We start from the raw sequence: 24707 nt of genomic DNA, 5'->3' as shown, positions 1-24707 counted from the left end.
GGGAATATCACATTGTGACACTTTCTCCACAGCCCCAAGGGCTAGAAGCTTACTGCTTTAAGAAGGAAGCCTGAAATCATCACACAGCCCCCTGGCTCCAGGCGCTGAAGGTAAACAAGAATCCGCATCAGGGCTGGCCCCACTGGGTAGCGCCTGGCTCCCTGCGCGGGGTAACACCGGGCAGGATTCGCTGCGTGCTCCAGCGCAGGAGCGATCCCTGCTGCAGGTTCGCGCCTCCCTCCCAGCGCAGGCCGCCCCGCCCCTGGGAGTAGACGGAAGGCGGCTCGGTGTGAGCCACGCCGCCCCGCCCAGGGCTGTAGCGAGAATGACGCAGGCGGAAGGACGGAGCACGCCAGGAGCCACCTGCCTCAAAGGCGGGGCTGTAACCCCCCCACGCGGCCGCCTTCTGCCAAGCTACCGGGCCCTGCGAACTGCAACTCCCAGAATGCCTCGCGGCGGGAGGGACGGGTTCCCGGCTGTTTCCGGTTGTTAAGCAATCTCTCCGGGGATTGGCCCGGAGCAAGGGGCCAATAGGCTTTTCCGGTACATGGGGGACGGTGAAGCTAACGCGCTCATGGCTGGCGTGTGACGCCCTGCCGGGGGCGGGGCCTGATCAGCAAAGGCAGCCTGTGCCTGGCGGCGGCCTCCAGCTGTTAGCTGGGCCGGGCGGGAGCCATGGAGCAGGAGAGGGGCGAGGTGAGCGGCGGGGTCCCTGGGGGCCGGACAGGGGCCGAGAGATGCTGCAGCCTCCGATCCCTTTGCCTTCCCCGGGACCCGCCACCGGACACGGTAGCTCCCGCCTCCCCCTTCTCGCCGCGGAGCTGGCCAGGCAGGCGCTGCCCTGCGGGGCTCCGGGGGCCCTGCGCTGCAGCACGGTGGGTCTCACCCAGCGTTATAGTGGCAGGCGCTTTGGGGCGCCTCGGCCACCTGTGGATGAGAGGCCGCCATTCAGAGCCCTGCTCCGCCCAGGGGAGTGGCTGGGAAGCCCGCCCCGTCCCCTTTGCGGCCCCCGGCCAGCCCGCCGCAGCAGGGGGACGTACGTAGCCAGCGGGGCTTGGCAGGGATGTGGGCAGCCAGGGAAGGATCCTTCGCAGAGGGTCCCCTGGATTCTGTTTGTAAAAGGGCCTGGTTTGTGGTGCGGTAACGGGCCCCCACCTGCCTGTGGGTAGATAAGGCTCCTTCAGTTGAGGTAACGCAATCAGTGGTGCCTGGCTTTGGGGTGGGGTGTAGTCGCTGAGCCCCTGGACTTCTTTGCTGCCGGCTTTTGGCTCTGGCCCGTGCCCAGGGCTGTGAACAATATCCCGTTTTCCTGCTGCTGCCTCGGCGGGGAACTGTTCAGGTTCGATGGGAGCAGCTGGAAGCCCCCTGTTCTTTAATGGGAGTTGGATCTGTTTACACGAGGACCGAGCCTGTTTCACTGTGTCCCAGTATGTCTGGCTGCTCTTGTTTTGAGGAGGGAGGAATGAAGAGGGAAAGCAGTATGGAGTGCAGGGATTGGAGACTGAAGGGTATCTCTTGCCCTAAAAGTTTGTTACTGTATTGCCACCTGGGAACAGTAAAGGACTAGTGACTTTGAAGTAACCAGTCAACCTCCAGTGTGACTACTGTATTGTTGATCTTTCCTTGCTATGTGTCTCTGTGAACTGATCTCTCCTTATACCGCCACTGTGGCATTTCTGGCCTCTCCATCCTTCTGCCACACCTCACCATGCACTACCTCATGGAGGCTGATGCTTTGCTGCAGTTGCATGATCTCTTAGGAGCAACTTATCCCCTAACTTCCTTCATCCCTATCCAAAGCCCAGTTCAAACCACCTCTTACCCTACATTCTTGCAGTCATCAACCCTTCCTGTCTTGCCTTGTTCACTGTCCCTTTACCCTCTTGCTCCTCCTTACTAACAATCCCATTGCTGTAGCAGCTTCGGGTCTGGACATAGTCATGAACAACTCATGATGAAATTAAATGTTAAACTCTTTCATTCATACAAATCTGTCTGTCCAAGGTTTAATATGTGAAAATGTGACTTGTCCTGTTTTCCTGCCACTGCGTCTGCTGAGCCAAATTCAGCCCTGACATAAGGCAGTGCAGTTGTTCCTTAGGAATTGCACCTCCTTGTTTCAGGACTGAATTTGATCCCCGAGTCCCAGGCTTTATTGGGGAATGTTGGGGTGGCATGGAGTTCAGTGACTGAAGCTGAAATGTCTCCTCTGTGTTAGACATGTCAGTGCCTTGCCATGCTGCACAGAAATATCCAATGCTGCCAGTGAACAGGTTCAACTATTGGGAAGAAGAATGGATGAAAGGACATGTTCTCTACTCTTCCCCCCCCCCCCCCCCCCAACTTATTACTACCCTCTTCCTTTAATATGGCTGTAGGTCTCCTACATTCTCACTCCTGATATCCTTCCTCCACCCTCCACTTTCTGCACTTCTGAGACTGAGTTCTTCTTCTCTGGGAATGCTGAGTATGATGGGTAAAACATTATAAGAGAACTCACTGAGCAGATGGGAGTCCTCTTCCCCCCCGCCCCCCACACTCCCAAGTGAGTTGGACACACTTGCTCTTGGGTCTGCTAGATAGAATCCTTAACAGCCACACCAGGTTTCCCCTCCCGAAGCCTTGTGGGACAACCCTGCTGTGCTGAGGTCACGCTTACTGCATAAGGGTATATTGAAAATCTTGGGTCTGAAGAGTTGTTCTCTCCGCTAGTTGTCTTCCTTCTGCCACAAGACGTCATCCTTGGAGCGGATGGAGGAGGAGGACGACGAAGAGGAGGATGAAGATGACGACGACTTGGACTTGTTTGGGGGTTATGATAGTTTCCGGGGTTACAACAGCAGCATGGGCAGTGACAGCAGCTCCTGCCTGGATGAGTCTAGTGATAATGATGTGGCAGATCGTGAAGCTGGGGAGCTGCCCACCTCCCCTCTGCCGCTACATCCGCCCACTACAGGCCGATTGATGGAGGACAGTGGCTCTGAGCCAGGTACTGTATGCGCTGCATGCAACAAAGAGGCACAATAGCTGATTAGAAACCGATATGGACCCATTTGAAAGCAGTACAGTGCTTCAGGATATGTGTGGTGGTTTAGCTTAATACTCATGCCCTGGGAGTGGAACTGCCCAGTGATTTAAAAAAAAAAAAAAAAAAAAAAAAGATTGTGTTCTATGCTCTCTGAGTTCTGTCAAGAGGCTCTCAGGGTTCTGCTGGGGCTAGTCAAATTAGTTACACTTCCCAGTGCTGTAGCATTGGTGGCCTGGGCTTGGCCCTTGCAGGGTTAATGCTGTATCCCCCAGCTCTCGTTCTGTGCATCTTCCTCTCCCCCAGCTGTGTGTGAAATGTGTGGGATCGTGGGTACAAGGGAAGCTTTCTTTTCGAAGACCAAACGCTTCTGCAGTGTCTCCTGCTCCAGGAGCTACTCCTCAAACTCCAAGAAAGCCAGCATCCTGGCAAGGCTGCAGGTGAGTGACACCCACCCGGTGGCCTTTGAAATCAAAGTGGGAGTAGCCTGTAGGGGGAAGTGTCAACCATCTGCTGATAAGCCTCTAGCAAGTGCAGTCTAGTCCTTATTGGTGCCTCCCTTCCTTCCTTGAGGGGCACTAGGGCATGCTAAGGGTCCCGCTCTCTGCATGGGTGGGAAAAGATGGGGAGGGCAGAACTGCGCTGTATCCATGGTGTTTCTGGCTCTTCATGGCCCAGTGAGTGTAGAAGAATGTCATGACCTCTGAAATCCTTCAGCCAGAGATAGGGAGGTGAGTCTGCACCTTGCCTTCAGGAACACATTATCCCTGTGCCTCTGGATCCCAACTTCCTCTTCTTTTTATGCTTCCACAGGGCAAACCACCTACAAAGAAGGCTAAAGTCCTGCACAAGGCAGCATGGTCTGCCAAAATTGGGGCATTCCTCCATTCCCAGGGGACAGGGCAACTGGCAGATGGAACGCTGACGGGCCAAGATGGTAAGTGCAGGTTGGGGTGGAGAAGAAGGAGCTGTGCATTAGACAGGCTCTGCATACTCTTCAGAACCAGCTCACCTTGATGCTCTTCTCTTGTGTCCTCCTGTAGCCCTTGTCCTGGGCTTTGACTGGGGAAAGTACCTGCAGGACCATGGTTACAAGGCTGCCCCCGTCAGCTGCTTCAAACACGTGAGTTTTCCTTATTTTCTGTGCCTTTCTGCCTGTGTGTAGTGTCATGTCACCTGGGCTTATTGGCTTCTTCCTGTGTGCATGAGGTGAGTGAGGAAGAGGTTTGGAAGCCACATGGTATAGAAGAGCTTGATATCAGACTCTGTCTCTGAGCCTTGCTGGTCATGCTGGAATCCTGTGGAGGGAAATGGGCAGGGATCTTGGTGTTATCTGAGATAGAAATGTCATTGAATGGCATCAGCCATTCACAGCTGTAACCAGTTCCAGCCACAATGACTTGGGGCCTTTGGAGGTGGTGGTGGGGCATGGGAGGGAAGTGGGACTCTGTCCTCCCAAGTTGTGCTGGAGGGAACCCCAAACTTTTTAGAAATAGAAACCGTGTCTCTGTCGGTCTTCTCCCCCTGCCCCCATCCCCACCTGAGCTGTGGGTGGGTCTTCGCACTATGCCTTTAGTTTTTCTGGTATTACTTTGTTCTTCTCACTCCATGGTCATGTCGTGGACTAGGGGAAATGGCCGTGCTATCTGCCATGCTGTCCCCTAGCATGCACATAGCACACATCACATCCAGACACAGCACTACTGCTAGTGCACCAAGGCCATGGTCATCTGGATTAGCTTGCTTTGGGTGAAGCTAACAGCCACTGGTTCTCTGCTATGCCAGTCTCCATCAAGACAGGGCCATTGTGGATGGAGCTTGCCTGTTGTCTTAGCCCTGCTGATGCCAATGGCCTTCCCAATAATTATCCCCATCACGCTTGTCATTGCCTGTGAGATCCACATTCTGCTGTGTAAAACTTTAGTTGGCTGGAATCCACCTGTCCATACAAGTAGCATCGCACACACCATTACCACGGAGCTCTGTATTCTCACAGCGAGCAACATCATCTGCTTCTGCAACCCAGCTGATTCTATTGCCAGCATGTCTCAGAGGAGACCATCTTACAAGGTTGCTGCCACTGACCTGAGACTGATATATGGTCTATGATGCCTGTCTGGGGAGAGGAAGAGGTCCCTGGCCAGCTCAGCCTGGTTTAGTGTATAACTTGGCAACTGAGTTCAGACTGGCCGAGATGGACATTTCTTGGCGTGTCAGATGGTGCTGTGAGGAGATGGAGGCAGGGAAGATCTAGTATGAACGGTTCAGAACACCCTTCCACTCTGCCTGATTTGCTACTAACTAGCATGGAGACAACATGCAGTGCTTTGTTGAGGGGACTCGAAGGAGAACTCTCAGAAGGACAGTAGATCCATGGCCTAGCAGGACAAGGAGCTGGACTGGAGCTGCTGGTTGCATTTCAGGAATCCTGAAACTGGAGAAGACAGCCAAGTTGAACTGGCAGAACTAGGAATTGGGAGATATGTACAGCAGCAGGTATGCACCTTCTTACTGTTTTATGTACTGATTGGGGAAGTGGGGAGGTTGATTTCACAGGGGTGGGGGAAAGGGTCTTCTGGATGCTGTGGTTAGTGTATGTAAAAGGGCAGTTATAACCTTGCATGAGGGTGGAAATATCCCTTTTCCCCCCCTTCCCTTATTCTAACAGTCTCCACCCACATGCCTCTGCAGCTCTTGCCAAATCCCTCATCAGCTCAGCTGTTTTGGTTGCTCTGTCATCTCCCAGGCTCTCTACCTGTTTGTGCCCCTCCTTCCTTTCGGCTCATAGACCACTGTTCCCAGTCAAGGTGGAAATGCCTGCATTGGCCTGCACAGGGCCTGGCTGAGCCACACTATGTGGCTGGACTCAACTTGGCAGATCTTTGGGGAGATTGCAATGTAAAAAGTCTTAAAAACAAGAGACTTTTTAATTGCAGGAAACTACTGGCTGGGCACAATGGCCACAACATTCATGTGAGATTATATCCGTCTGCCCCATTTGCAGTGCTGGCTGTCTAACCAGATTGCTGCCTCTATCTACCTGCAATCTCCCATCAGTCTGCCTTCCTGTTAAAAACATGGAAAACACTCAGGCATATTTTATTGGCAAAGGGGTAAGCAAACAAAAGAACAGCCCATAGGTTTAGGATACAATAATTGCACTGCCTATTCCCGACTGTCTGTTGACATGCAGTAAAATCCTTTACATTTATCAGACACTAATTAGTCTTGGCCCTTGGCTTTTCCCACACCTGGAACATTTTATTTGGAAAATCTCTGAGCAGGTCCTTCAATCTTGTCATCCAGTATTAGGGCAATGATAGTTTCCCTTCTCCCCCACAAAAGCTCTCACAAAGCTTGGTCCCCCCTCATCTGTGTGAACCAAGTCTCCAAACTTACCAGCTTTCTCCCTTGCTCTCTAAAATGGCTTCTTTCCCTTGACGGGAGCCCTGTAAAGAGATGGTTGGCAGGATCCTTTTTGGCCCACAGTAAGGATGGCTCACAATATGTGCTGACAGACATACCCTGGTTGAGTTAAACTAGTGCAAGCCCCATGTGTGGGCACTGCCAGTTTTAAAGTAATGTATCTGTAAGCCAGGGTTAAATGGATTTTAAGGAGTGTCAACGCAGAATTGCACTGAATTAATGGAAGGTGCGATTTAAGCAGATTCAGTTAAACTGGTGCAATTTTGTGTATAGGCCAGAGATCTAAGCCACCTTTCCTAATTCAGTTAGGATCATTCCTTGCTCTTCTCCCTCTAGCCTATCAAGTAGCATCTTCACCCACCCTTATTCCTAGAAGTGATGTGTGAATACCAATGCTATGTCCTTACTTTCTTCTGAGACTAGAGATGACATCTTGCAGGAAGGAACTAGTTTGAAACTGAAGTGAAATTATTACTTTTATCATGTTGGTTGGTATATTGGATGTGCTGTTGCTTTGGCTGTTAACTCTCTCTTCATTTCAGTGACCATTGCCCCAGTATAGACCTCCCAGAGCAGGCTGGGAAGAAGCTGATCAGATCCACTGTGGTGAAAAGGTTCACAGACCTCGGGGACCAGAAGAAGAGCGGACAAGACGTGTTCCAGAACATGTGCCAGGGTTCTGAACTCATGTATGAGTTTGAGAAGGTGGTTAAAATGAGGCTTGCCTATGAGAGACAAGGGAAGGTTCTACGAGGAGGACAGGAAAATGAAGCAGAACTCTTTCTGGAATGAGAAGTGCAAATGGAAGAGATGGTTCCTAAAGAAAACACCAAATCAACAGTCACTCAGGAGAAAATGGCTGCTACATTGACCCAACATTAGGCCTCCTGGCCAAGGCTACAGTGTAAATGTGGCTCCAACAAATCAGTCACTGTGATCTGTTGCACTGTGCTGTTATGTCTTACTCCTGCAGCTGGCCTATAGCCTTTAGTGTTCAATAAAAATATTCCTGGATAAGAGAGCCTCTGGTGCCTTAGACAGCCCCCCTCCTCCTCTTTAATTGTAATACTGCAGTGAATTATTCCTGTTTACAATTCCCTCCCCCTACCACCTCGCTCACCCAAGCAGACGTTATATACATGCATACAAACAAGGATGTGCTCCCTCCACTCTAATGTTGCAGAACATCTCTTAATTGCAGCAGTTGGCCCATCAGTACACCCCCCCCCCCCCCAATGCTTTCTGCCATAAACTTCCACACTGTATACATGAAGGGCCTAAATCTGTCACCTACATTGTTTTCAGGGCAGATACTAGGCAATGGGGCTACTACTAGTGAAAGCTGCTAATCAAGGTGGCAGAGCTGAGCTCTAAGCTAAGGGGATAATGACTATACATCACTTCTGCCACTGACGGAGAAACTGAACCCCAGTGCAGCGGAGTCCTGGTGCAAAAACTGAATCCCCATATCCATTAGCACTTTGAAGGTGGATGCACAGAGAGCTTCTATCTCGTACTTCACCATTGTATGCAGTACTAATATAAATAACTGCTTCAAATGCAGCAGTGTGCCCTATCAGCCGCCTGTAGCTTGCAGTCAATTCTGCATCATAGACGTCATCTCCCTTGGTTTCACATATGCAGTAAACAGATGTTATAATTGCTATGCTTGTCCCTGTGCTGTCATTGCAGGTCAGTGGATAGCTCTGCCTTGCTCTCAGCCCCCCCAAAAACCCATTCTACCACCTTCCTGCTAAATATATAGCTGAAATGGCATCCTCTGAGTGGGTGTGATTAGGAAGTGGCTATGCACTTAGGACCCCACTGGGAGTGGGGACACCATTCATGTCAATATTTTATTATGGGAATAATTTTCCCTCCCTCTGGTCCATTCTTAAACTCTAGACTTTTTCTGTATTGTGGCATCATGTGCTTTGGGTGGTCTTCCTATATACGTGTTCAGGTACCTGCTATGCTGCTCCACTGGGGCTGGTGTCACTATAAGGCAGTGCTGCTGTGATGTACTTGTGGGAGAAGAAGGGCCAAGTGAGTTCTATTGATAGCTCCTAAACCGTTTGGAAAGTGTAATACTTCAAGTCCTTCAGTGATTTCTGGCACGTTGGCCACCTTGCTCACGCACCCCTACAACACTGTACTGCCATGCATGCAGCCCATGAAATAACAACCATGATAGTAGCACCTACTGTGGTCTTCATGATCTCAAACTGGTGTCCAGCTGCTGGGTGATTGTCTGGGGTAGCCAGCTTCCATGGGGCAATTGCCTCTTTTTTTTCTCCTGGTGATTAGCACGCTTGTCCTAATGGACTGGCACCGCAGGGTCATAGTTAGCTCACCAGAGGTATGGAAAACTCTTCTTTCTCATTCTGAAGTTATGCAGTCACTGTTGCTTGTCCCAGAGCCAGAGAACAGCTTGGTGGTGTCAGTCTTGTTATGATCTGGGCGCTAAAGCCATCTTTGGATTTCAAAGTCAATACCCCATTGGGATGAACTGAACAGTTCAGAACTTGCTGTTTCAGGGTGTGTGCAGACTTACGAAGGCAATTGTACCTCATTATGCTGGGTTCGTGTTGTCATAGTTTTTCTTTACAGCCCTAAGGGCTAGAAATACCTGTGGTTTAAATGAAAGCATACATTTTTGGAGCACAGCTCTGTGAGCAAGAGGCAGATTGTGTCTGCAAAATACCATTCCCTTCTCTCCTCTCCCTTCATTTCTGCCCCAATCTTGCAGGTGCCGCTGTTTGAGCAGTGGGAGGACGTGATGAAAGGGATGAAGGTGGAGGTGTTGAATAGTGATGCTGTGCTCCCTAGCCGGGTGTACTGGATCGCCTCTGTCATCCAGATCGCAGGTAGGTCTCTGAGAGGCTTATCAGGAACTGAGAAGGATTGGCGATAATTGAGGAATGTTTAAAAGAGCTAAATCTATCTGGCCTGGCCATATGACAACTTAACGGGGCTATGGGAGCCATCCAGGGGTCTTTGAAAGGGGGAAATGCCAGGAGGGAGAAGAGTTGTTTAGGAGTAATAGATGGAACCTAAACAAAGGTAAACCGGCAGGACTCGTGGAAGGACTTTGTTGCTGCGCTCCATTAAGCTGTGCTAGTCTTCCAAGGGAAGTGGAAGTCCTTTTGCTTGAGTCACTGGAAGCCAATTTCCATGTAGTGCTGGAGAATGTATTGTAGGGAACAAAGTAACCAGTGCAGAGAAACCGTCAAGATTTAATGCATCTCTTCCCTCTCTTGTCTCCGGCAGGATATAGGGCGCTGTTGCGCTACGAAGGCTTTGAGAATGACTCCAGCCATGACTTCTGGTGCAACCTGGGCACAGTGGACATTCACCCCATCGGCTGGTGTGCTATCAACAGCAAAATCCTGGTACCCCCCCAGAGTGAGTGCCTGTCGGGTGCCGTGCTGAGAGGAGGTGCCAGTGTTTAATTCCACATGTAGCAGTCTTGGTTTCTCTCCTAATTTAGTCTTGCGATGTCCTGTTTGTAACGCTTGGGAATGCAGATCTGCTGCTGTCTTCTGTTTATGAAGTGTTCATTTCTCTTGGTCCTGAGAAAGCAGCTCCTTGCATTGCTCTCTCTGCAACTCCCTCTGGTTGATTAGGAGTGGTGCTGGAGGGTGATGGGAAGAACTGTGTCTATCCATCCTCAACCAGAAAGCTCACTAGAGGTGCTGGTAAAAGAGCAGAATTCTGGCACATTGGGGGGGAAGGGGGAGTTAAATGCTACTTACATAGTTTGAAATTGACATATCTTGACTTACATGTCTTACTCAGATGATTTCCATTTCCAAAGCCTATTCCAATCTTCCCCCCCGGCCCCTATGACCTTGGAACAATTTACCAAGGCTCGGGGTGGATTCTCCATCCCTGATCATCTTTAAATCAAGACTGGATGTTTTTCTAAACTATCTCCTCTAGGAATTATTTTGGGGAAGTTCTATGGCCTGTGTTTTACATGAGATCAGACTAGAGCAGAGGTTCTCAGCCAGGGATATGCATACCCCTGGGGGTATGCAGAGGTCTTCCAGCGGGTACATCAACTCATCTAGATATTTGCCTAGTTTTACAATAGGCTACATAAAAAGCACTAGCAAAGTCAGTACAAACTAAAATTTCATACAGACAATGACTTGTTTATACTGCTCTGTAGTCTATACACTGAAATGTAAGTACATTTATATTCCAATTCATTTATTTTATAATTGTATGGTAAAAATGAGAAAGTCAGCAATTTGTCAGTACTAGTGTGGCTGTGACACTTTTGTATTTTTATGTCTGATTTTGTAAGCAAGTTTTTAAGTGAGGTGAAACTTGGGGTACACAAGAAAAACTTGGGGTAGTCTGGAAAGGTTGAAAGCCACTGGACTAGAGGATCATAATGGTCCCTTCTTGGCTTTGGAATCTATGAATCTATACAGCCTCATGTCCCAAATTAGGCCCTGGTCTGGCAATCATATCAGCATGGGCAGACTCTTGCTCCCAAGTGAAGCCCCTTTGAAATTAGTGGTGCCCTGCATGGATACACAGGTTCATGTGTGTCAATCCAGTTGCAGGATTGGGATCTTAGTTTGTAAGTTTTCCAAGGCACAGATCATGTCTTCTAGCTCAGTATCCCACCTCCAACCGGCCTTTGGGTTGAGGGGATTTCCTTTTATCCATTCTAAATTTGGTGCCTTTTAATTTTCATCAAGTGCTCCCTAGTTCTTGTGTTAGGGGCTGACTGACCTCCTCTGTACCAACCACTATTCTAAATATGTATACACCTAGCACAATGGGATCCTGATCTGTACTGGGGCTCCTTGGTGCAAAGATAATAGAATAATAACAACTAATTTTCTTCTGCTTTCTATGCCAAATGGTTGCAAAGCCCCTCGAGCTCATCAGACACCTGACATTCTGCCGGTGCATAGCTGCAGTGTGGCTGTGAATGTGTGAGTGGAAAAACTAGTGATCATTGGTGTATCTGAATGGGAAGAACATCTTGAATTGAGACCGGCAGTTCCTGGAAAGGAGGGAAGGGGTCAAATGCATTGTTAACTTTGTGCCCTCATGAAGGTGCAACGGACATGTAACATGAACTGTTATTCTCTGTTCCTGCACAGCTATCCACGCCAAGTACACAGACTGGAGGGGGTACCTCATGAAAAGGCTGGTGGGAGCAAGGACCATCCCTGTGGATTTCCACATCAAGGTAAAGGGGAAGGTTCTACCATCCATCCAGCTCACAGAGGGAGACACAGCACTGTGGGGGGAGTCTCTCTCTCTCGGTTCAAGCTCTGTTCACCTCTCCTGTTGCTCGTTGGCACTGGGAGGGAGAACAAGTATAGTGCAGGGTGGGGGAGGGCATTTTTCTTTAAGGGCTGCCTGACATACCTGGAAAGTAGGACAGAATGCTCCTTTGGCAGTGCGGGTTCTTTGACCCAGTCAGCCTGATTGCTTCTCTTTCAGGACAGGGCTTAAAAGGATGTTCTTAAACAGTTGAGGCCCAAATATTGGTGGGGGTTTTGTTTCCCTTTGTGCGTGCGCACACAAGCAAATCCTGCTGTTAAATGTGAATTGTTTTATTTCAGTGAATGAGTTGTTTGTTTTGAACAGAAACATTCTTCACTTTTGGAAGCACAGCAACATGCTGGGGAATGAGAGAAAGACCAAACTGACTAGACTAGCGTCACTGGCTCTCCTGAAATGCACAGAGTCAGTAGCACTGGATGTGAAAAGTCATTTAGATCTTGACAGTTCGGCAGATTTTTTTAATAATCTGAAAGGATGTTAGTAGATGCGACTCGTCAGTCGAGCGAGAAGGCAGGCTCCCCCTGCTGGCAAGTTTTGAAAAGTTTCTTTCTAAATTTCTGATGGGGAAAATAATACCATGAAATGGCAGGCAGAAAAAGAACTTGACGGGATTCACTTATCTGCAGAATCCAGGGTAGTCAGGGACATTGAACTGGAGACACTGAACTAGAGTCTTCCATGGTTTCTGAGGCGGTTGTGATTACAATGAAGCTGTTTGTTCATGGGATAATCTGTCAGACCCACTGAGCCGTGGTGGAGACAAGCTCTGGTGAGAGTTGCCACTGACTAAGGGGAGAGTTGGCAGTGAAGTGCTAGAGAGAGACTGGAATGTTACCGTGTCCAAGGCGTTTCCAGACAGAAATACTCTTTCTCCTCATGCCCAAGTCTGGAGAAAAACTTCTACAAGGCACATGTGGGGTTGTGGCCCCATAGAGATGTTGCTAACGTGCATTTTGCCACATGGCACTAGATCTCCCTGCTCTCTGAGCCCCTGGGCTCTGATATACCTACTTTATAAATGCCTTTGAACGTTCTCAAGGATAGGTTGGGTTGGGCCTGATCAAAATTTGGGAGTCCCCCAAAGGAAAAGCCAGGGTGATGCGGGTGACTCAGTATGAAGTCCCTTAGTTAGTCTGTACAAGTGCTCCAGGATAGTGGTGGGATTGGAGGGTGTTGCTGGAGGTTCGGTCTTTCTAGGAAGTGTGAAACAAAGGGCTTGATCCCACGCCCCTTGAAGTCAATTGAGAGACTCCAATAAGTTTCTGACCTGAGGTGGCTATGGAAGACCTTTTGGCCACCTTCACCGGAAGTGAGGAGTGAGACCCCTTGCCCTGGCCCAGTTTGGGTTGAAGCAGTTGCATTCTGCCAAACTATAATTATCACAGGGATTTCACTAGGACTGGTTATTCAGCCCTTCTTGTCCCCAGTTGTGCAGCGGCACGGTCTCAGAATGGCTGCTGTGTCCCTCCCTCGAGGTGTCTGTTCCTCCCAGCGCTGACGTGCAGCCAAGTGATCAGTGTGCATGTGGAGAGGGTCATGTTGTATAAAGCGTTTGGGGACGAAGGGCTCTGAGAGATCCTGTTTGTTTGTTGTCCTCGCAGATGGCGGAGAACATGAAGTACCCATTCCGTCAGGGCATGCGGGTGGAGGTAGTGGACAAGACCCAAGTGTCTCGGACGCGCATGGCGGTAGTGGACACGGTGATTGGTGGCCGGCTGAGGCTCCTCTATGAGGATGGGGATAGCGATGATGACTTCTGGTGCCATATGTGGAGCACTCTGATCCACCCAGTGGGCTGGTCACGTAGGGTGGGTCACAACATCAAGAAGACAGGTACAAATCCATGTGGCCTTTCTCGGGACTCTCCCAGCCTGCTGTCTATTGGTTGGTCCCAGGGAGACACTGACACAAGATTAGAGTTGACCCTAGTCCTGGGTTTTCATGGAATGGTTCTGATTCTGACACGGCCATCCCGTGTCCTGCAAGCTGGGCCAGCAGTGATAAAATCACATCATCTGCTTCTAGCCGTAGCAGACCAGTGGTTCTACCTGCCCATGTAACCTACTCTCTAGTATCCATTATGAGATGTTGCAGAGGCCAAACAACCCAGTGTAATGCACCTGGCCAAATACGCTCTGCTGCATGTCAGTGGTACAAGTGTAATTTCTTATTCGATTCCTCAAGAGGCAGTCAGTTTCTCCCCGTGAAGTGTGAGTACACTGTACCTTTATGTTAGCCTGCATAGTTACAGATGGTATTAATGGCTATACATTTATTGAGCCTTATGTGACAAAGCTTGCTGGCCCCTTTAAAAGCAGGTGACATTAGGTCACCACTTTCTGGGGCTTGGCCTTTTAAGGAGAGGAATTTGTGGGCAATATAGTTCCCCAGGGGAGTCCAGAGACCAAGAGGCATCATATGATCTTGGACTACTCTTCCCATCAGTTCCTAGAATTCTTTTCATTATTATTAAGAGGCAGGCTAGCAGCACCCACTCCTAAAGGGGCCAGCATGCTTTGTTATGCTTTAAAAAAGAAATCCAAGTTCAGCGTAGGTGTCCTTCCCTTTCTCCTGCTGACCCCCCAGAGCACATCTCCGCCTGGTTATCATATATTGTGTATAGAAGTTTATATCCGTGATAAATCTACCATCCTTTGAGTTCAAGGGACCCTTTATTTCCATAATACAGGATATAGTAATACAAAGGGACTGATGCATTTTCCCTTTGTAATTTTGAACATCCCCTTCCAGCCCTTTCTGACTACCTGGTGCCTTCCGGTTTCTTATCAATGCTGACCTCTGACCTTAGCAGGGCTCCCCCTCTGTCACAGGAGATCTCTCATTTCTGCTTCTCCTTCTTGTTTCTCTCCCCCGGCAGAAGAAAAGCGCAGTGACATGGCGAACCATCCCACCTTCCGGAAGATCTACTGTGATGCCGTCCCCTACCTCTTCAAGAAGGTAGGAGAGCTCAGCCCTCGCGCCTTGAGACTGCCACAGCAAAGAGGGGTGTTAGCGAAGGAGCAGGAGGACCCAGAGGCGGATTGAGTAAACGGGTTTCTTTATTGCGGTACTTGTTCCCCTTGACCCAGTTGTCGAGTAAGCACTGGAATAGTTACAGCACACTCCTTTTATCTAAGTTAGTATGTAAATACTTACATTCACTACAATGCCCCCCAAACCCTTATCGAGTAATATGAATGCCCATATAGTGAATATTAATAGCTATATACTGAATATAATTATCCCAGCCCCTGTTTACTGTTTACAGCATTAAGCATATTCTACAGACATTTTATCTTGAAGATACATTTTTTTGCAGTAATTGCAGCCAAAAGTTCCCTTAATCAGCAGTTCTTAGGGAAGGGAGGACGGGGCCATGACCCCGAGCTGGTTTATGTAGCTGGGAAATGAAGGGAGGGGGAGATAACCCTGCTTTACACAAAGAGTATCCCTTAGATCCCCACAGTCCTTATGCAGCTGCAACGCTTATCAATCCTTAACAAGCAGAAGGGAAGGGAGAGGGGTAGCACTTTATCAAGTTCAGAAACTGTGCCTGCCCGTGCCTCTACTCCCTAATACCATGTCAGCACACCAGCGGTTTCCCAGGTCTCTACTTAACCCTTACATATCCCAACAAGGGGGTGATGGGGGAAGCTTTGCCAGGAGATGGTGGGACCCATCCCGCACTTCCGCACTGCTCTTTGGACTCTAACTCATGTAGATGCTGAGCTCTCTTCCCCCTCGCGGCAGCAGAGCAATGTCTGGCCCACAGAACTCAGCACGGTGGGCTTGTTTGGGGCTGGGATGAGGGGGTTCACTTGCCCTGAGGCTTTGCTTGATGTTGGGGATGTGGGGGCTTGGAGCTGGAATGGGGGATGTTTGAGGATGGGGTGGGGGACGTGGTCAGGAGCCGGAGAGGACATTTGCTCATTCAAGGTCAGGATGGAGGGACTTGAGGATGCAGGCAGAACTAGGAACTTGGGTGAGGAGTAGCTGAGAGGCTCGGTTGGGGACAGGGCTTGCGTGGGGGTCGGGAGGGAGGTGTTCCTGCACTTAGATCAGGGGGTGGATGCACAGTAGTCGTCAGCCAAGGGTGGAAGGGGATGCTAACACGAGGGAGGTCTGAGGGAGCTCAGGTCAGAGGCTTGTGTGCTACAGAGGCTGGGCTGGAAGGAAGGGCTTGCTCCATGGGAGGCTTGTTGGCTCTGGGTTGGGGATGGCATTGGGGTGGCTGGCTCTTTGATTGATTTATTGATTGATTTTATGGGGGTTTCTCTTTGTTCCATTGGGCTTAGTTTGCCTCTGTTTTAGAATCAAATTAGCACCTTCCCCCCTTCTCCCCCCCCCATCGTGTTTCAGTCATTTGGTTTTCTGCTTTAGGGCAACCTTTCCTTCCCCTTCTTCCACCCTGCTGTGCCCCTCTGGGTCTTTGAATCCCCTTTGCACTCAGAGACGGGCCATGGTCCTGACGGTGACTCCCAGTTTGTCTTTTCCCCGCGGTCTGTTTAGGTGCGGGCTGTTTACGCTGAGGGTGGCTGGTTCGTGGAAGGCATGAAATTGGAAGCTATTGACCCCCTGAATCTGGGCAACATCTGCGTGGCTACTGTGTGCAAGGTAACCTGGGCTGAGAGGGGACAGAGCCTACGGCATTGCTTAACGACACCCAGTCGAAGCTGGTGACATCCGAGCCTCTGCTCAGCATCCTTAGAGGGCAGGACGAGGTAGGGGGCCTGTCTGGGGCTTGTGAGAGGAGTCAGGGCTCCTGTTTTGGGAGGGTTCTGAGGGAGTGAGGCAGCAGGGAAGGAGGTTGGGTTGGGGCACTTGTTCAGGGGCCAGCAGACTGCCGGCGGCTTCAGCAGTGGGGGCACTCAAGGCTGGGGTCAGTTTACAGGTGTGTATATGCTGCCTGAGGACAAGTGGACTTGCTGCAGCTGGTTGAGTTCCTTGCCAGTGCAGCCCATGTGTTATGCACTTCTCCCACATCCTCTGCCCCTGGATAATCAGAAGGGAGGATCTGCTTTCCCAGAAGATCTCAGCAGCTCCTGGAGGGTGTCAGCACAGGGTACAGAGCATGGCTTTGAGGAGTAAGGGATGCAGGGAATGTTAGGGGGAAGGGCTGTGTGTATTCCTACATTCTGCATTGCCTGGCTTCCCAGTCTTGCTTTCTCTCCCATCACTCCCCGCTCCCTGTGGAGCGCCTTGCATCACTTACCAGGGCGATGGGCGATATGATCCCCGGGAGCCTTTTCCTTCTCTAGACTCTGTAGTCCACTTTGCATAACTTGAGAGGCAGCATCACCAGGGGCTTCCAATTCTCTCCCAGAAAATCATCGTCTCCTCGCACAACCCAGAGGGGAGGGACTTGAAGCAAAAGGTTGACTAGAACTTACAGGAGGGCTCTTTATTTGTCCAGAAATGTTCCCCTGAAGCCATGTCTGGCACGAGCCATTTTGAAGGATTGGAACTGTGGGAACGAATAGGCGACTTTGTTAACTCCTGCATCATGTACGCCTGCTATATTTTATAGGTTAAGCAGGGTCAGGCCTGGTTGGTGATTGGATGGGGACTCCCAAGGCACAGAGTGGTGGTGGTGAGACAATGGGTTGTGCTGTTCCCTCTTGAGTCAGTAGTGAACCAGTGACCCATCACTGCCTTGAGGGGGCTCTGAGCTGCTGGAGGAGGCACTGTCCTTTGAGATGGAAAACTGAGCTCCTGACCATTTAAGGTTATGGCACTTTTCACAAGAGCGTTGACATCAGCCCTGTGTCCCTGTCAAATTCCATTCCAGGTCACTAGGTCCTGTTGACTAAAACTCCTGCTGCAGTTTCAGCTGGAGAAGCTCCCACTCCTCCATCTATGATACAACATTTCAGTGTATTGCTGTGCATTGTTTAGCACCTACCATGCTCCACCCCAGAGGTGGCTGCATTTCACTAGCGAGGGTATGATCCTCCGATAGACAAACCATAGAGGCCTTGGGGATCTTTCAGGATGAAAGGCTTTAGAGCAAGCTGAGCTGCTCTTCTCATGCCCTCCCCTTGTGTTGTCAGGTCCTGCTGGATGGTTATCTCATGATCGGCATTGATGGGGCAGCATCTGCAGATGGCTCTGATTGGTTCTGTTACCATGCCTCCTCACATGCCATCTTCCCTGTCAACTTCTGCCAGAAGAACAACATCGACCTGACCCCTCCAAAAGGTGAGACTCTGAAACCTCCTACCCCCACCCCGAACTCTGAGGTCCTTGGGCTACACCGCTCCTTAGGGCACATGATGACTTAAATGTGGCTCGGACTGACCAAAATTGTGGGGCCCAGGCCTGCTTGCTTCTTTTTTGAAGAGTCAGGGTTGGTGAGGTTGCAACAGCTGATCCATTCGAACTGGCCTTACTCTCACGTCTTGCTCCAAAGAATGTTTAGTATTTGATGGCTCCTAATCTGAAATAAAATGGAAGTCTGATCTGAACTTGCCTTCTCTATCACTGCCAGCGGATTCTAGACCCCCTGGGTTGTCTGATCCAGAAAATGAGGGTCTCCTCCTGCTTTCAACACTGCCCTTGACATTCCTGGTGGCAGGAGAGAGATCATGCCTAGTAATGTGTTTAAAGTCCATTTCCTCCTGCATGTGGTGATTGACAGGGGCTGTTTAATTTCAGCTGAGTCCCTGTTGGATACATGTTTGTCCATGTCTCAAAGCTATTGTACCGCTTGATGCTGTTCCCAATCTGTGCTCAGCAAGGGAGTCCCGGACTGCTGTGCATTGGCAGAGCGGTGCAGTTCCTCTTACCTTCCTTTGAGCTGCATCCTGGAAGTGCCGGGGGATAGTTGTGCAGCCTTGTGAGCTACTGCTCCTTCCTTGCACACTCTCTCTTTCTGCCGGCTCTTATGCCCTGGGACCTTTCTACTTTTGCAGGGTATGATGCAAAGAATTTCAATTGGACAAGTTACCTGGAAAAGACCAAATCAAAAGCCGTGCCAGTGCGGCTCTTCAACATGGTGAGTGCCGGCTGGGAGGGGGGCAAGGCAGACACACCGGCTTGGACCCAGCATGCTGGCAGGAGCAAACACACCATGAGAGTTTCTGAGCTGGGCTGTTCTGGGAGGTTTCACTCCCGTCAGTGGATGTGTCCTGAGTTCTTTCCCATAGGCTCCATGAGGATGGCACTTGGTGGCTGGTGATGACAGCGGGTGCTGTCTTGCTCTGAATTTCATAATGGAATGGGCTTTTGATTAGGGCGACTTGCATTTCTTTAAAGCTCACACGGGTCTCCAAGCTCATCACAGATTGTCCATACAGGGATCAGTCTCTGCACTGAAATGCAGCCCTCTCTGGGAGGGGGAGGCAGGAGTCATTCCACACCAGCAAAATGGCATGATGGTGTCATGGGACAGTGCCACACCTGTCTCACTTCCTCGGTCCCCATGACTGTGCTGGCTCACGGGGCTCAGTCAGACGTCCTTCGAACCCTGCAGAGCTGTACCCCCTGGTTTAGCATCTGGCATCTCTGTGGTCAGGCTGAGCTTCGCTGGGGATTGGGGCTGTTTGTATGGGGGTAGCTGAAGTCCCCCATAGGTATCCTGATATGGACTTTGTTGAGAGACACCAAAGAGGCATCACTGTGCTCTGTCTCCTTTTCCTGAACTACAGGCATAATCACACCGGTGTATTTGCATTAGGACTTGGGATTGGCCTGGATGTGACTGGGTTGGGTTTTTCCTCTTCCCAGGACTGCCCAAACCATGGCTTCAAGGCCGGCATGAAGCTGGAAGCAGTGGATTTGATGGAGCCGCGACTCATCTGCGTGGCCACCGTAAAGCGTGTGGTCCACCGGCTCCTCAGCATCCACTTTGACGGCTGGGACAGCGAGTATGACCAGTGGGTGGACTGTGAGTCACCAGATATCTATGCTGTAGGCTGGTGTGAGCTGACGGGCTACCAGCTGCAGCCACCAGTGGCCCCAGGTTGGTGAACGCTGATTGGTTCTTCTGCCCCGATTTGTGGTGACGCTGAATTTGGTGGCAGGTTTCTGACCCACTGCTTTGTATGTCCTGCTCTTCTGTGACTTGTGGGGAAGATAAACCGTCTCCCTAGTCCCACATGGACTCCATACACCCCTCACCCCCCTCTCAGCTCATTCACTGACCAGAGGAACCAGATCTGCGTGGTGAGGAGAGAAGACTGACAGTTTGAGGTGGATTTTAGTCTCCCTTGTTTTCCGTCCCAGCAATCAATGGGGGATTGCTCCTGCTGAAATGGGGCATCACGTGAGCACTTCCATGCCCCCTTCTAGCTGTACTCTCCCTCTTTCCTTACCCCACCCAACCTTGCAGCAGGTGCAGCTCTACCCCCCTCCCTTTCCCAGGCCCTGTGATGACACGGGTGTCACTCCTCTCTTCAACTAGCAGGGGCTGCCACTGCTGCACTTCAGATACCTTCCTTTCTTCCATCCCAGAATCGCTAGCCTCATCCCTGCACTACCCCATCTTCCCTGGTGTACCACTGCGCCCCCAGCTATGCCCAGCCTGTCATGCTCACCTCACATCCATACACCTAGCAGCACCACTATAGCCAGCTCTTCCCTCTGCTTTTGTGGCAGGCTGGCTCAGGGAGAGGGAGTGGGTCTTGTATCTGCCTTATAACGTGGCATTCCAGTTATCTGCTGGTGATGGAGCCCAGCTTTCATTTCCCTCTTGTCGTGATGACAGAGCCCACGACGCCAGTGAAGGTCAAGGAGGTGCCGAAGAAGAAGAAGAAACCCTATGGAAAGAAAAGTGAGTGACAGTTTGATTAGCCCCGCCTCCACAGCGCCCTCCTTTTCCCCCATTGGCTGGAAACTGTTAAAAGAACCCTCTCAGGTGTGACTCTCCGCAGGCAGGAGAAGGGCCTTTTTTGACTCTGGATACACTTGGCCCAGTGTGTGTTTATAGCTGCATTATTCCTCTTTGCATCTCGTCATGCTGCTGTTGCTGAGGAGAGACCTGGGCACTGTGTGGGGGGAGGATGCTAAGCTGTGTCTGTTGGCTCCAACATAGACTAGGACTGCCTGCCTCTTGAGAACTTTCATCGGCAACGTGCAGCTTCCCTGTTGTCTGTAGAATGACGGGGAGCCCGGTCTGGGTAGCTGGGATCAGTCCATGATGTGAGCTTCTAACAATTAGTGTTAGGGGATGAGGATGGTTATGGTGATGGACCAGAAGCTAATGGACTCAGACCATGTTGTGTGTGTGAGAGAGCGAGAGAGAGAGAGAGCACCTAAAATCAACAACCCCACGGTGCTAGGTGCTGTACAAACATAGTAAATGACATTTCCTGTCCCACAGAGTTTATATTCGCCATAATGCCCTAACTAACATTATACAGACACCAAATACAGGGTCACCCCTGCCAGTTTTTCAGGATCTAGGCCCTGAGCATTAAGCAAAGCACTTACTGAGCTCAGTGGGCCTGCTGAGGTGCTTAAGTGCTTTGCTGAACCAGAGCCTTAATGTGTAAGAACTTGCAGCTCGATATTTAGGATGATGGGAAGAGTGGTTATAGCCATCTTCCACTGCCTCTCTTCGGAGTGCGTTTATGTGGAGTGCGGGGAGTTAACCCCTGCAGACGCTCCCCACCACTTCAGAGCGAGCAGCGAGTTGGGAGTGTGTCTGATTGGGAGAAATATCATGACCTTCCAGCCAATCAGAATGCATTTTGCTGGTCAAGTGTGCTTAGCCCCGCCCTGTGACGCCTCTGCGCCGGGGAGGTTGAACACGGTGTTTAGTAAAAGGACAGATTTCCCCAACACTCTTTATTCTTCTTTGTTAAGGGAAAAAGATGTCTGCCAAAACCCGGTCCCTCAAGCAGGCAGCCAAGAAACCAGCTGGCCCAAAAGCAAAGCGAGAAGCAAAAGCTGCAAGCAAGGCCTTACTGGAGCCAGCACCTGATGAGAGTAAGGAGAGGGAGTCGCTCCAGCCTGCAGCCCCTCCCCTTCATGCTGGGTGCCATTAGCAATCCTGTGGCGTGCTCCCCTTCCTAGCAGACATGGCATGGGGTCCCTATGGCCTGGGCTGGGGAGACAGCACAGCCAAGACTTAACTGTCTTCCACAGGGTTCTGGGGGGTTGCATAACTCCATGGCAACGAAAGCCGAGGGTTAGCGCAGCCCCAGCATACACAGAGCAGCCTCTAAACAAAGGAACTGACTGCTGCATAATGCTGTGAGCAGCTGTATGTGAGACACGCCTCGCTGCTGGGTCCCTCATCGGCCTCCGCAGGTCCCAGTTGGGGGGTGATGCGTTTCTGACTGTGTGAGAGAGGGAGAATTTCTCCCCAGAGAACGGTCCCAGAATATGACAGCTGCTTCTGGAGGCTGACTGGCCCTGTTTAGTCCCAGAACAGGTACAGCACCCATAGCATGGGCTTCCCCTGACCTGGAGGCCTGAGATGGGAGGTCACTCTGTGTTCTGCTCCCATCTTGGTCTCTGCTGAGGCTGCCAGTAAGAGGGGCCAATTGGGCTGGTATTTGTATGTGATGTGGGCACCTGCTCGCTGGGAAATGGGACTGATGGGACCCCCAAAGCATTTGTCACTGGGTGTCCGTATGAACAGAGTGGGCCCCATGGAGCTGTTGACACCAACTGTTAATGAAGCTTTCTGGGTGGACTGATTTATCCTCTTTCCGTCTCTCAATAGTTATCACTGTGCAAGTGAAAGAGGAAACTATCGACCCGTCAGCAGTGGAATTCGGAGCCCCAGAACTTCCCATTCTGATAAGCAGCATAAAGCAGGAGGTAGAGGACTAATCCCTGCTCCCTTGGGTGGGACCTCCTGGCCTTGAGCAGGGATGTGCACTGCACTCTGGGGAAGCCCCAAGTAAAGCTGTGCAGGAGACAAGAAGGGGCGTCGTTCCTTTGGGCTGGGCACTCCCCAAATGTGTCAAAACTCCCTTTTGTCCTTGCCAAAGAACAACCCCCAGTACCTGCAAGCTCCATTTTTTGTGGGGGGTTAAACCCCAGGTCACAGCTTCCAGAAAAGGCACCAAACTTTGAGAGCAATACAGCCCATACTTAGCTGATGGGCTGGCATCTGAGGGTGGATTTCTGAGTCTGGGAAATCCTATTAGCCCACAGACATGACTCTTTCTGAGCGCTGTCGGAAGCTGCTGCTGCATATGGGGAATGCTAGCATTTCAGGCTGGTGTCTGGAGCCTGCAAACTGATCTGAGGAGCATCGAAATTACAGAATCACAACCACTGTGTGCGGTCTCAGGGGGAGCAAGTAAGTCAGAAACATGGCTGCTGTCGCTAGGGGAACCACCATGATGTGCTGCTCATCCCTCTCTCCCATCCTTTCTGGGACATGGACATGGAACCAAAGAGGGCTCTAGAGAGTAGCTGGGAAATGGAGGCGATAGAAAACAAGTTACAGCAGGGAATCTCTCTCTTGGTTTTACTCATAAATTAATTTTTTCACCTGCTGTGAGATGAGCTAAATCTTATCCAGCCCAGAAGAAGACAGCAGGGTATTTATGTTGGCTCTTTTCCCCACTCCAAGACGCACAATACTGCTGGATGATTATTATATTTTTACAATCCCAGAGTAAATTCCACCAATGAAATGTACTGTAATGCTCTGTAAATAAAATGTAATAGAAGGTCAAAGACTTGCCGCCTGGTTTCGGGAACTGCAAAATGCCTGCGCTGATCAAGAGGTGAGAGGGGAAGTCTGAACACGAAAGCAATGAGGAGGGTGTGGGTGTGGTGGTTGTATTGTAGCCCTCAGGTACCCACCTTTGTTTGTAAGATCTGCAAAGAGCAAGTGCCAGCTGCTAGCAACATGGCACAGTAGGGGAGGCTCCTTGTCAGCTGCTCTGGTAGAATTACTTTCTAGGACTCTGCAAGGGTCCCCAAGTCAAGTCCTCAATCATGGTAACATGAAGGATGTGCATGTACTCCCAGCAAATGGAGCCGCCAGCTAGGATGGAGTGTGTGTAGGGGAGGTGAACTTTGCCTGGCACCAGTTGGCACAGAAGTGTTTGTTCTTGTGGCGTTAGTCTGTCCCCCACCCATGCTGAGCTCTGACTTTCATACAAGCCGATGCTCAGGTGTGCAGTAATAGATGTTCTAGCTCCTTTGTCGAGTTAATTTTTTTTCAGGGGGTTCTGGCTTTTTCCTTCCATTGCTGCTTTCCTTAAGCTGTCAAGTAACTTTAAACCCCCAAATACTTAATATTTATATAACTGCTTTCCTGGAAATTGTTCCTAATTTTAATAAAATACTTTTCATGTAAAAAAATTTCTCTGTTCCCCCAATGTGTGGGGAAACCAAACTGCAGCAACACTGGGCTAGCGCGTAAGAATGGGCCAGTGAAACTGGTCAATTTCACTTTTGTTTTACAATCTAGTTTGATAAGTGAAATGTAAAAGGCAAAAATTCTGTCAGTGGTGATTAACATGCTACATTTTAAACATTCTTTTAATTTTAATTCTCTGAAGGTGTCAGTGATACAGGTAAGAACAGTTTGCTCTCATGTCATTTAAGTATATGATACAGGAGAATAAGATAGTGGAGAATACTGTTTCAACGTGATTTTTACTTCCACTTAGAGTCCTTAGATGCTGTTGAATCATCTCTAAGGTTCCCTTTTCTGCTCTGGGGGCAGGGCATTTTGGAGTGTTTTGCTGTTCCTTGTGCCCTCACAAGCCGGCTGTTCAGTGTCTGCCACAGGAAGCAGTGGTTGGAATGGCAGGACCCCACATCCTGACTTAGGCCCTGCCTACACTAGAAATAAAGGTTGTGACTGAAAGACATTTTCAAAACATGACCTATTTCCCAATCTAGACGGGCCTATAGTGCAAGAAAAGGGTTCTCCGTCCTCCCTCCCACCATTGGAAAGGGTGCCAGGCATGGCAGATGTATTTTATTGGTCATGCTGCATTCAGGCACCAGCCTCTCATACTGTAAT

General features: G+C 50.2%; 2 protein-coding genes across 9 annotated transcripts in view; one reads left to right on the top strand and one right to left on the bottom strand.

Annotated features, from left to right (window-relative positions):
- Positions 1-991, bottom strand: part of SLC25A17 (solute carrier family 25 member 17) — a 421378-nt gene extending 420387 nt beyond the window's left edge. The window contains exon 1 of the mRNA XM_065580672.1: positions 987-991. The gene's annotated coding sequence lies outside the window, so the exon portion shown is untranslated. The remainder of the gene's footprint in view (positions 1-986) is intronic.
- On the top strand, positions 485-23404 carry L3MBTL2 (L3MBTL histone methyl-lysine binding protein 2). Of its 8 annotated transcripts, none has more exons than XM_065579601.1 (17): positions 485-696; positions 2713-2989; positions 3332-3465; positions 3839-3962; positions 4069-4148; positions 9201-9318; positions 9722-9856; positions 11578-11666; positions 13369-13600; positions 14646-14725; positions 16277-16381; positions 17818-17965; positions 18679-18761; positions 19493-19727; positions 20472-20537; positions 21572-21694; positions 22437-23404. In XM_065579601.1, exons 1-17 carry the CDS (start codon positions 676-678, stop codon positions 22544-22546), a joined length of 2160 nt encoding a protein of 719 aa, XP_065435673.1. In that variant the 5' UTR covers positions 485-675; the 3' UTR covers positions 22547-23404. The 8 variants fall into 8 exon arrangements, with proteins under 8 accessions (XP_065435673.1, XP_042699442.2, XP_042699443.2 ...); XM_042843508.2 differs by having other exon boundaries at positions 522-789; positions 9722-9889; XM_042843509.2 differs by having other exon boundaries at positions 523-789.
- Positions 23405-24707: the final 1303 nt, after the last annotated feature.

This window comes from Chrysemys picta, chromosome 1, assembly GCF_011386835.1.
Source record: "Chrysemys picta bellii isolate R12L10 chromosome 1, ASM1138683v2, whole genome shotgun sequence".
Classification (NCBI taxonomy): Eukaryota; Metazoa; Chordata; order Testudines; family Emydidae; genus Chrysemys; species Chrysemys picta.
Note: the sequence above shows the minus strand (reverse complement) of the source record. Positions and strands in the feature narration are given on the sequence as shown.

What these genes read in the sequence shown, in the direction of transcription:
- L3MBTL2 (XM_065579668.1), top strand. Translation starts at nt 738, where the DNA reads ATGCTGCAGCCTCCGATCCCTTTGCCTTCCCCGGGACCCGCCACCGGA. An exon ending in GCGTGGCTACTGTGTGCAAG is followed by an intron (nt 16,382 to 17,817) that starts GTAACCTGGGCT and finishes TTGTGTTGTCAG; the next exon opens with GTCCTGCTGGATGGTTATCT. An exon ending in GGAGCCAGCACCTGATGAGA is followed by an intron (nt 21,695 to 22,436) that starts GTAAGGAGAGGG and finishes GTCTCTCAATAG; the next exon opens with TTATCACTGTGCAAGTGAAA.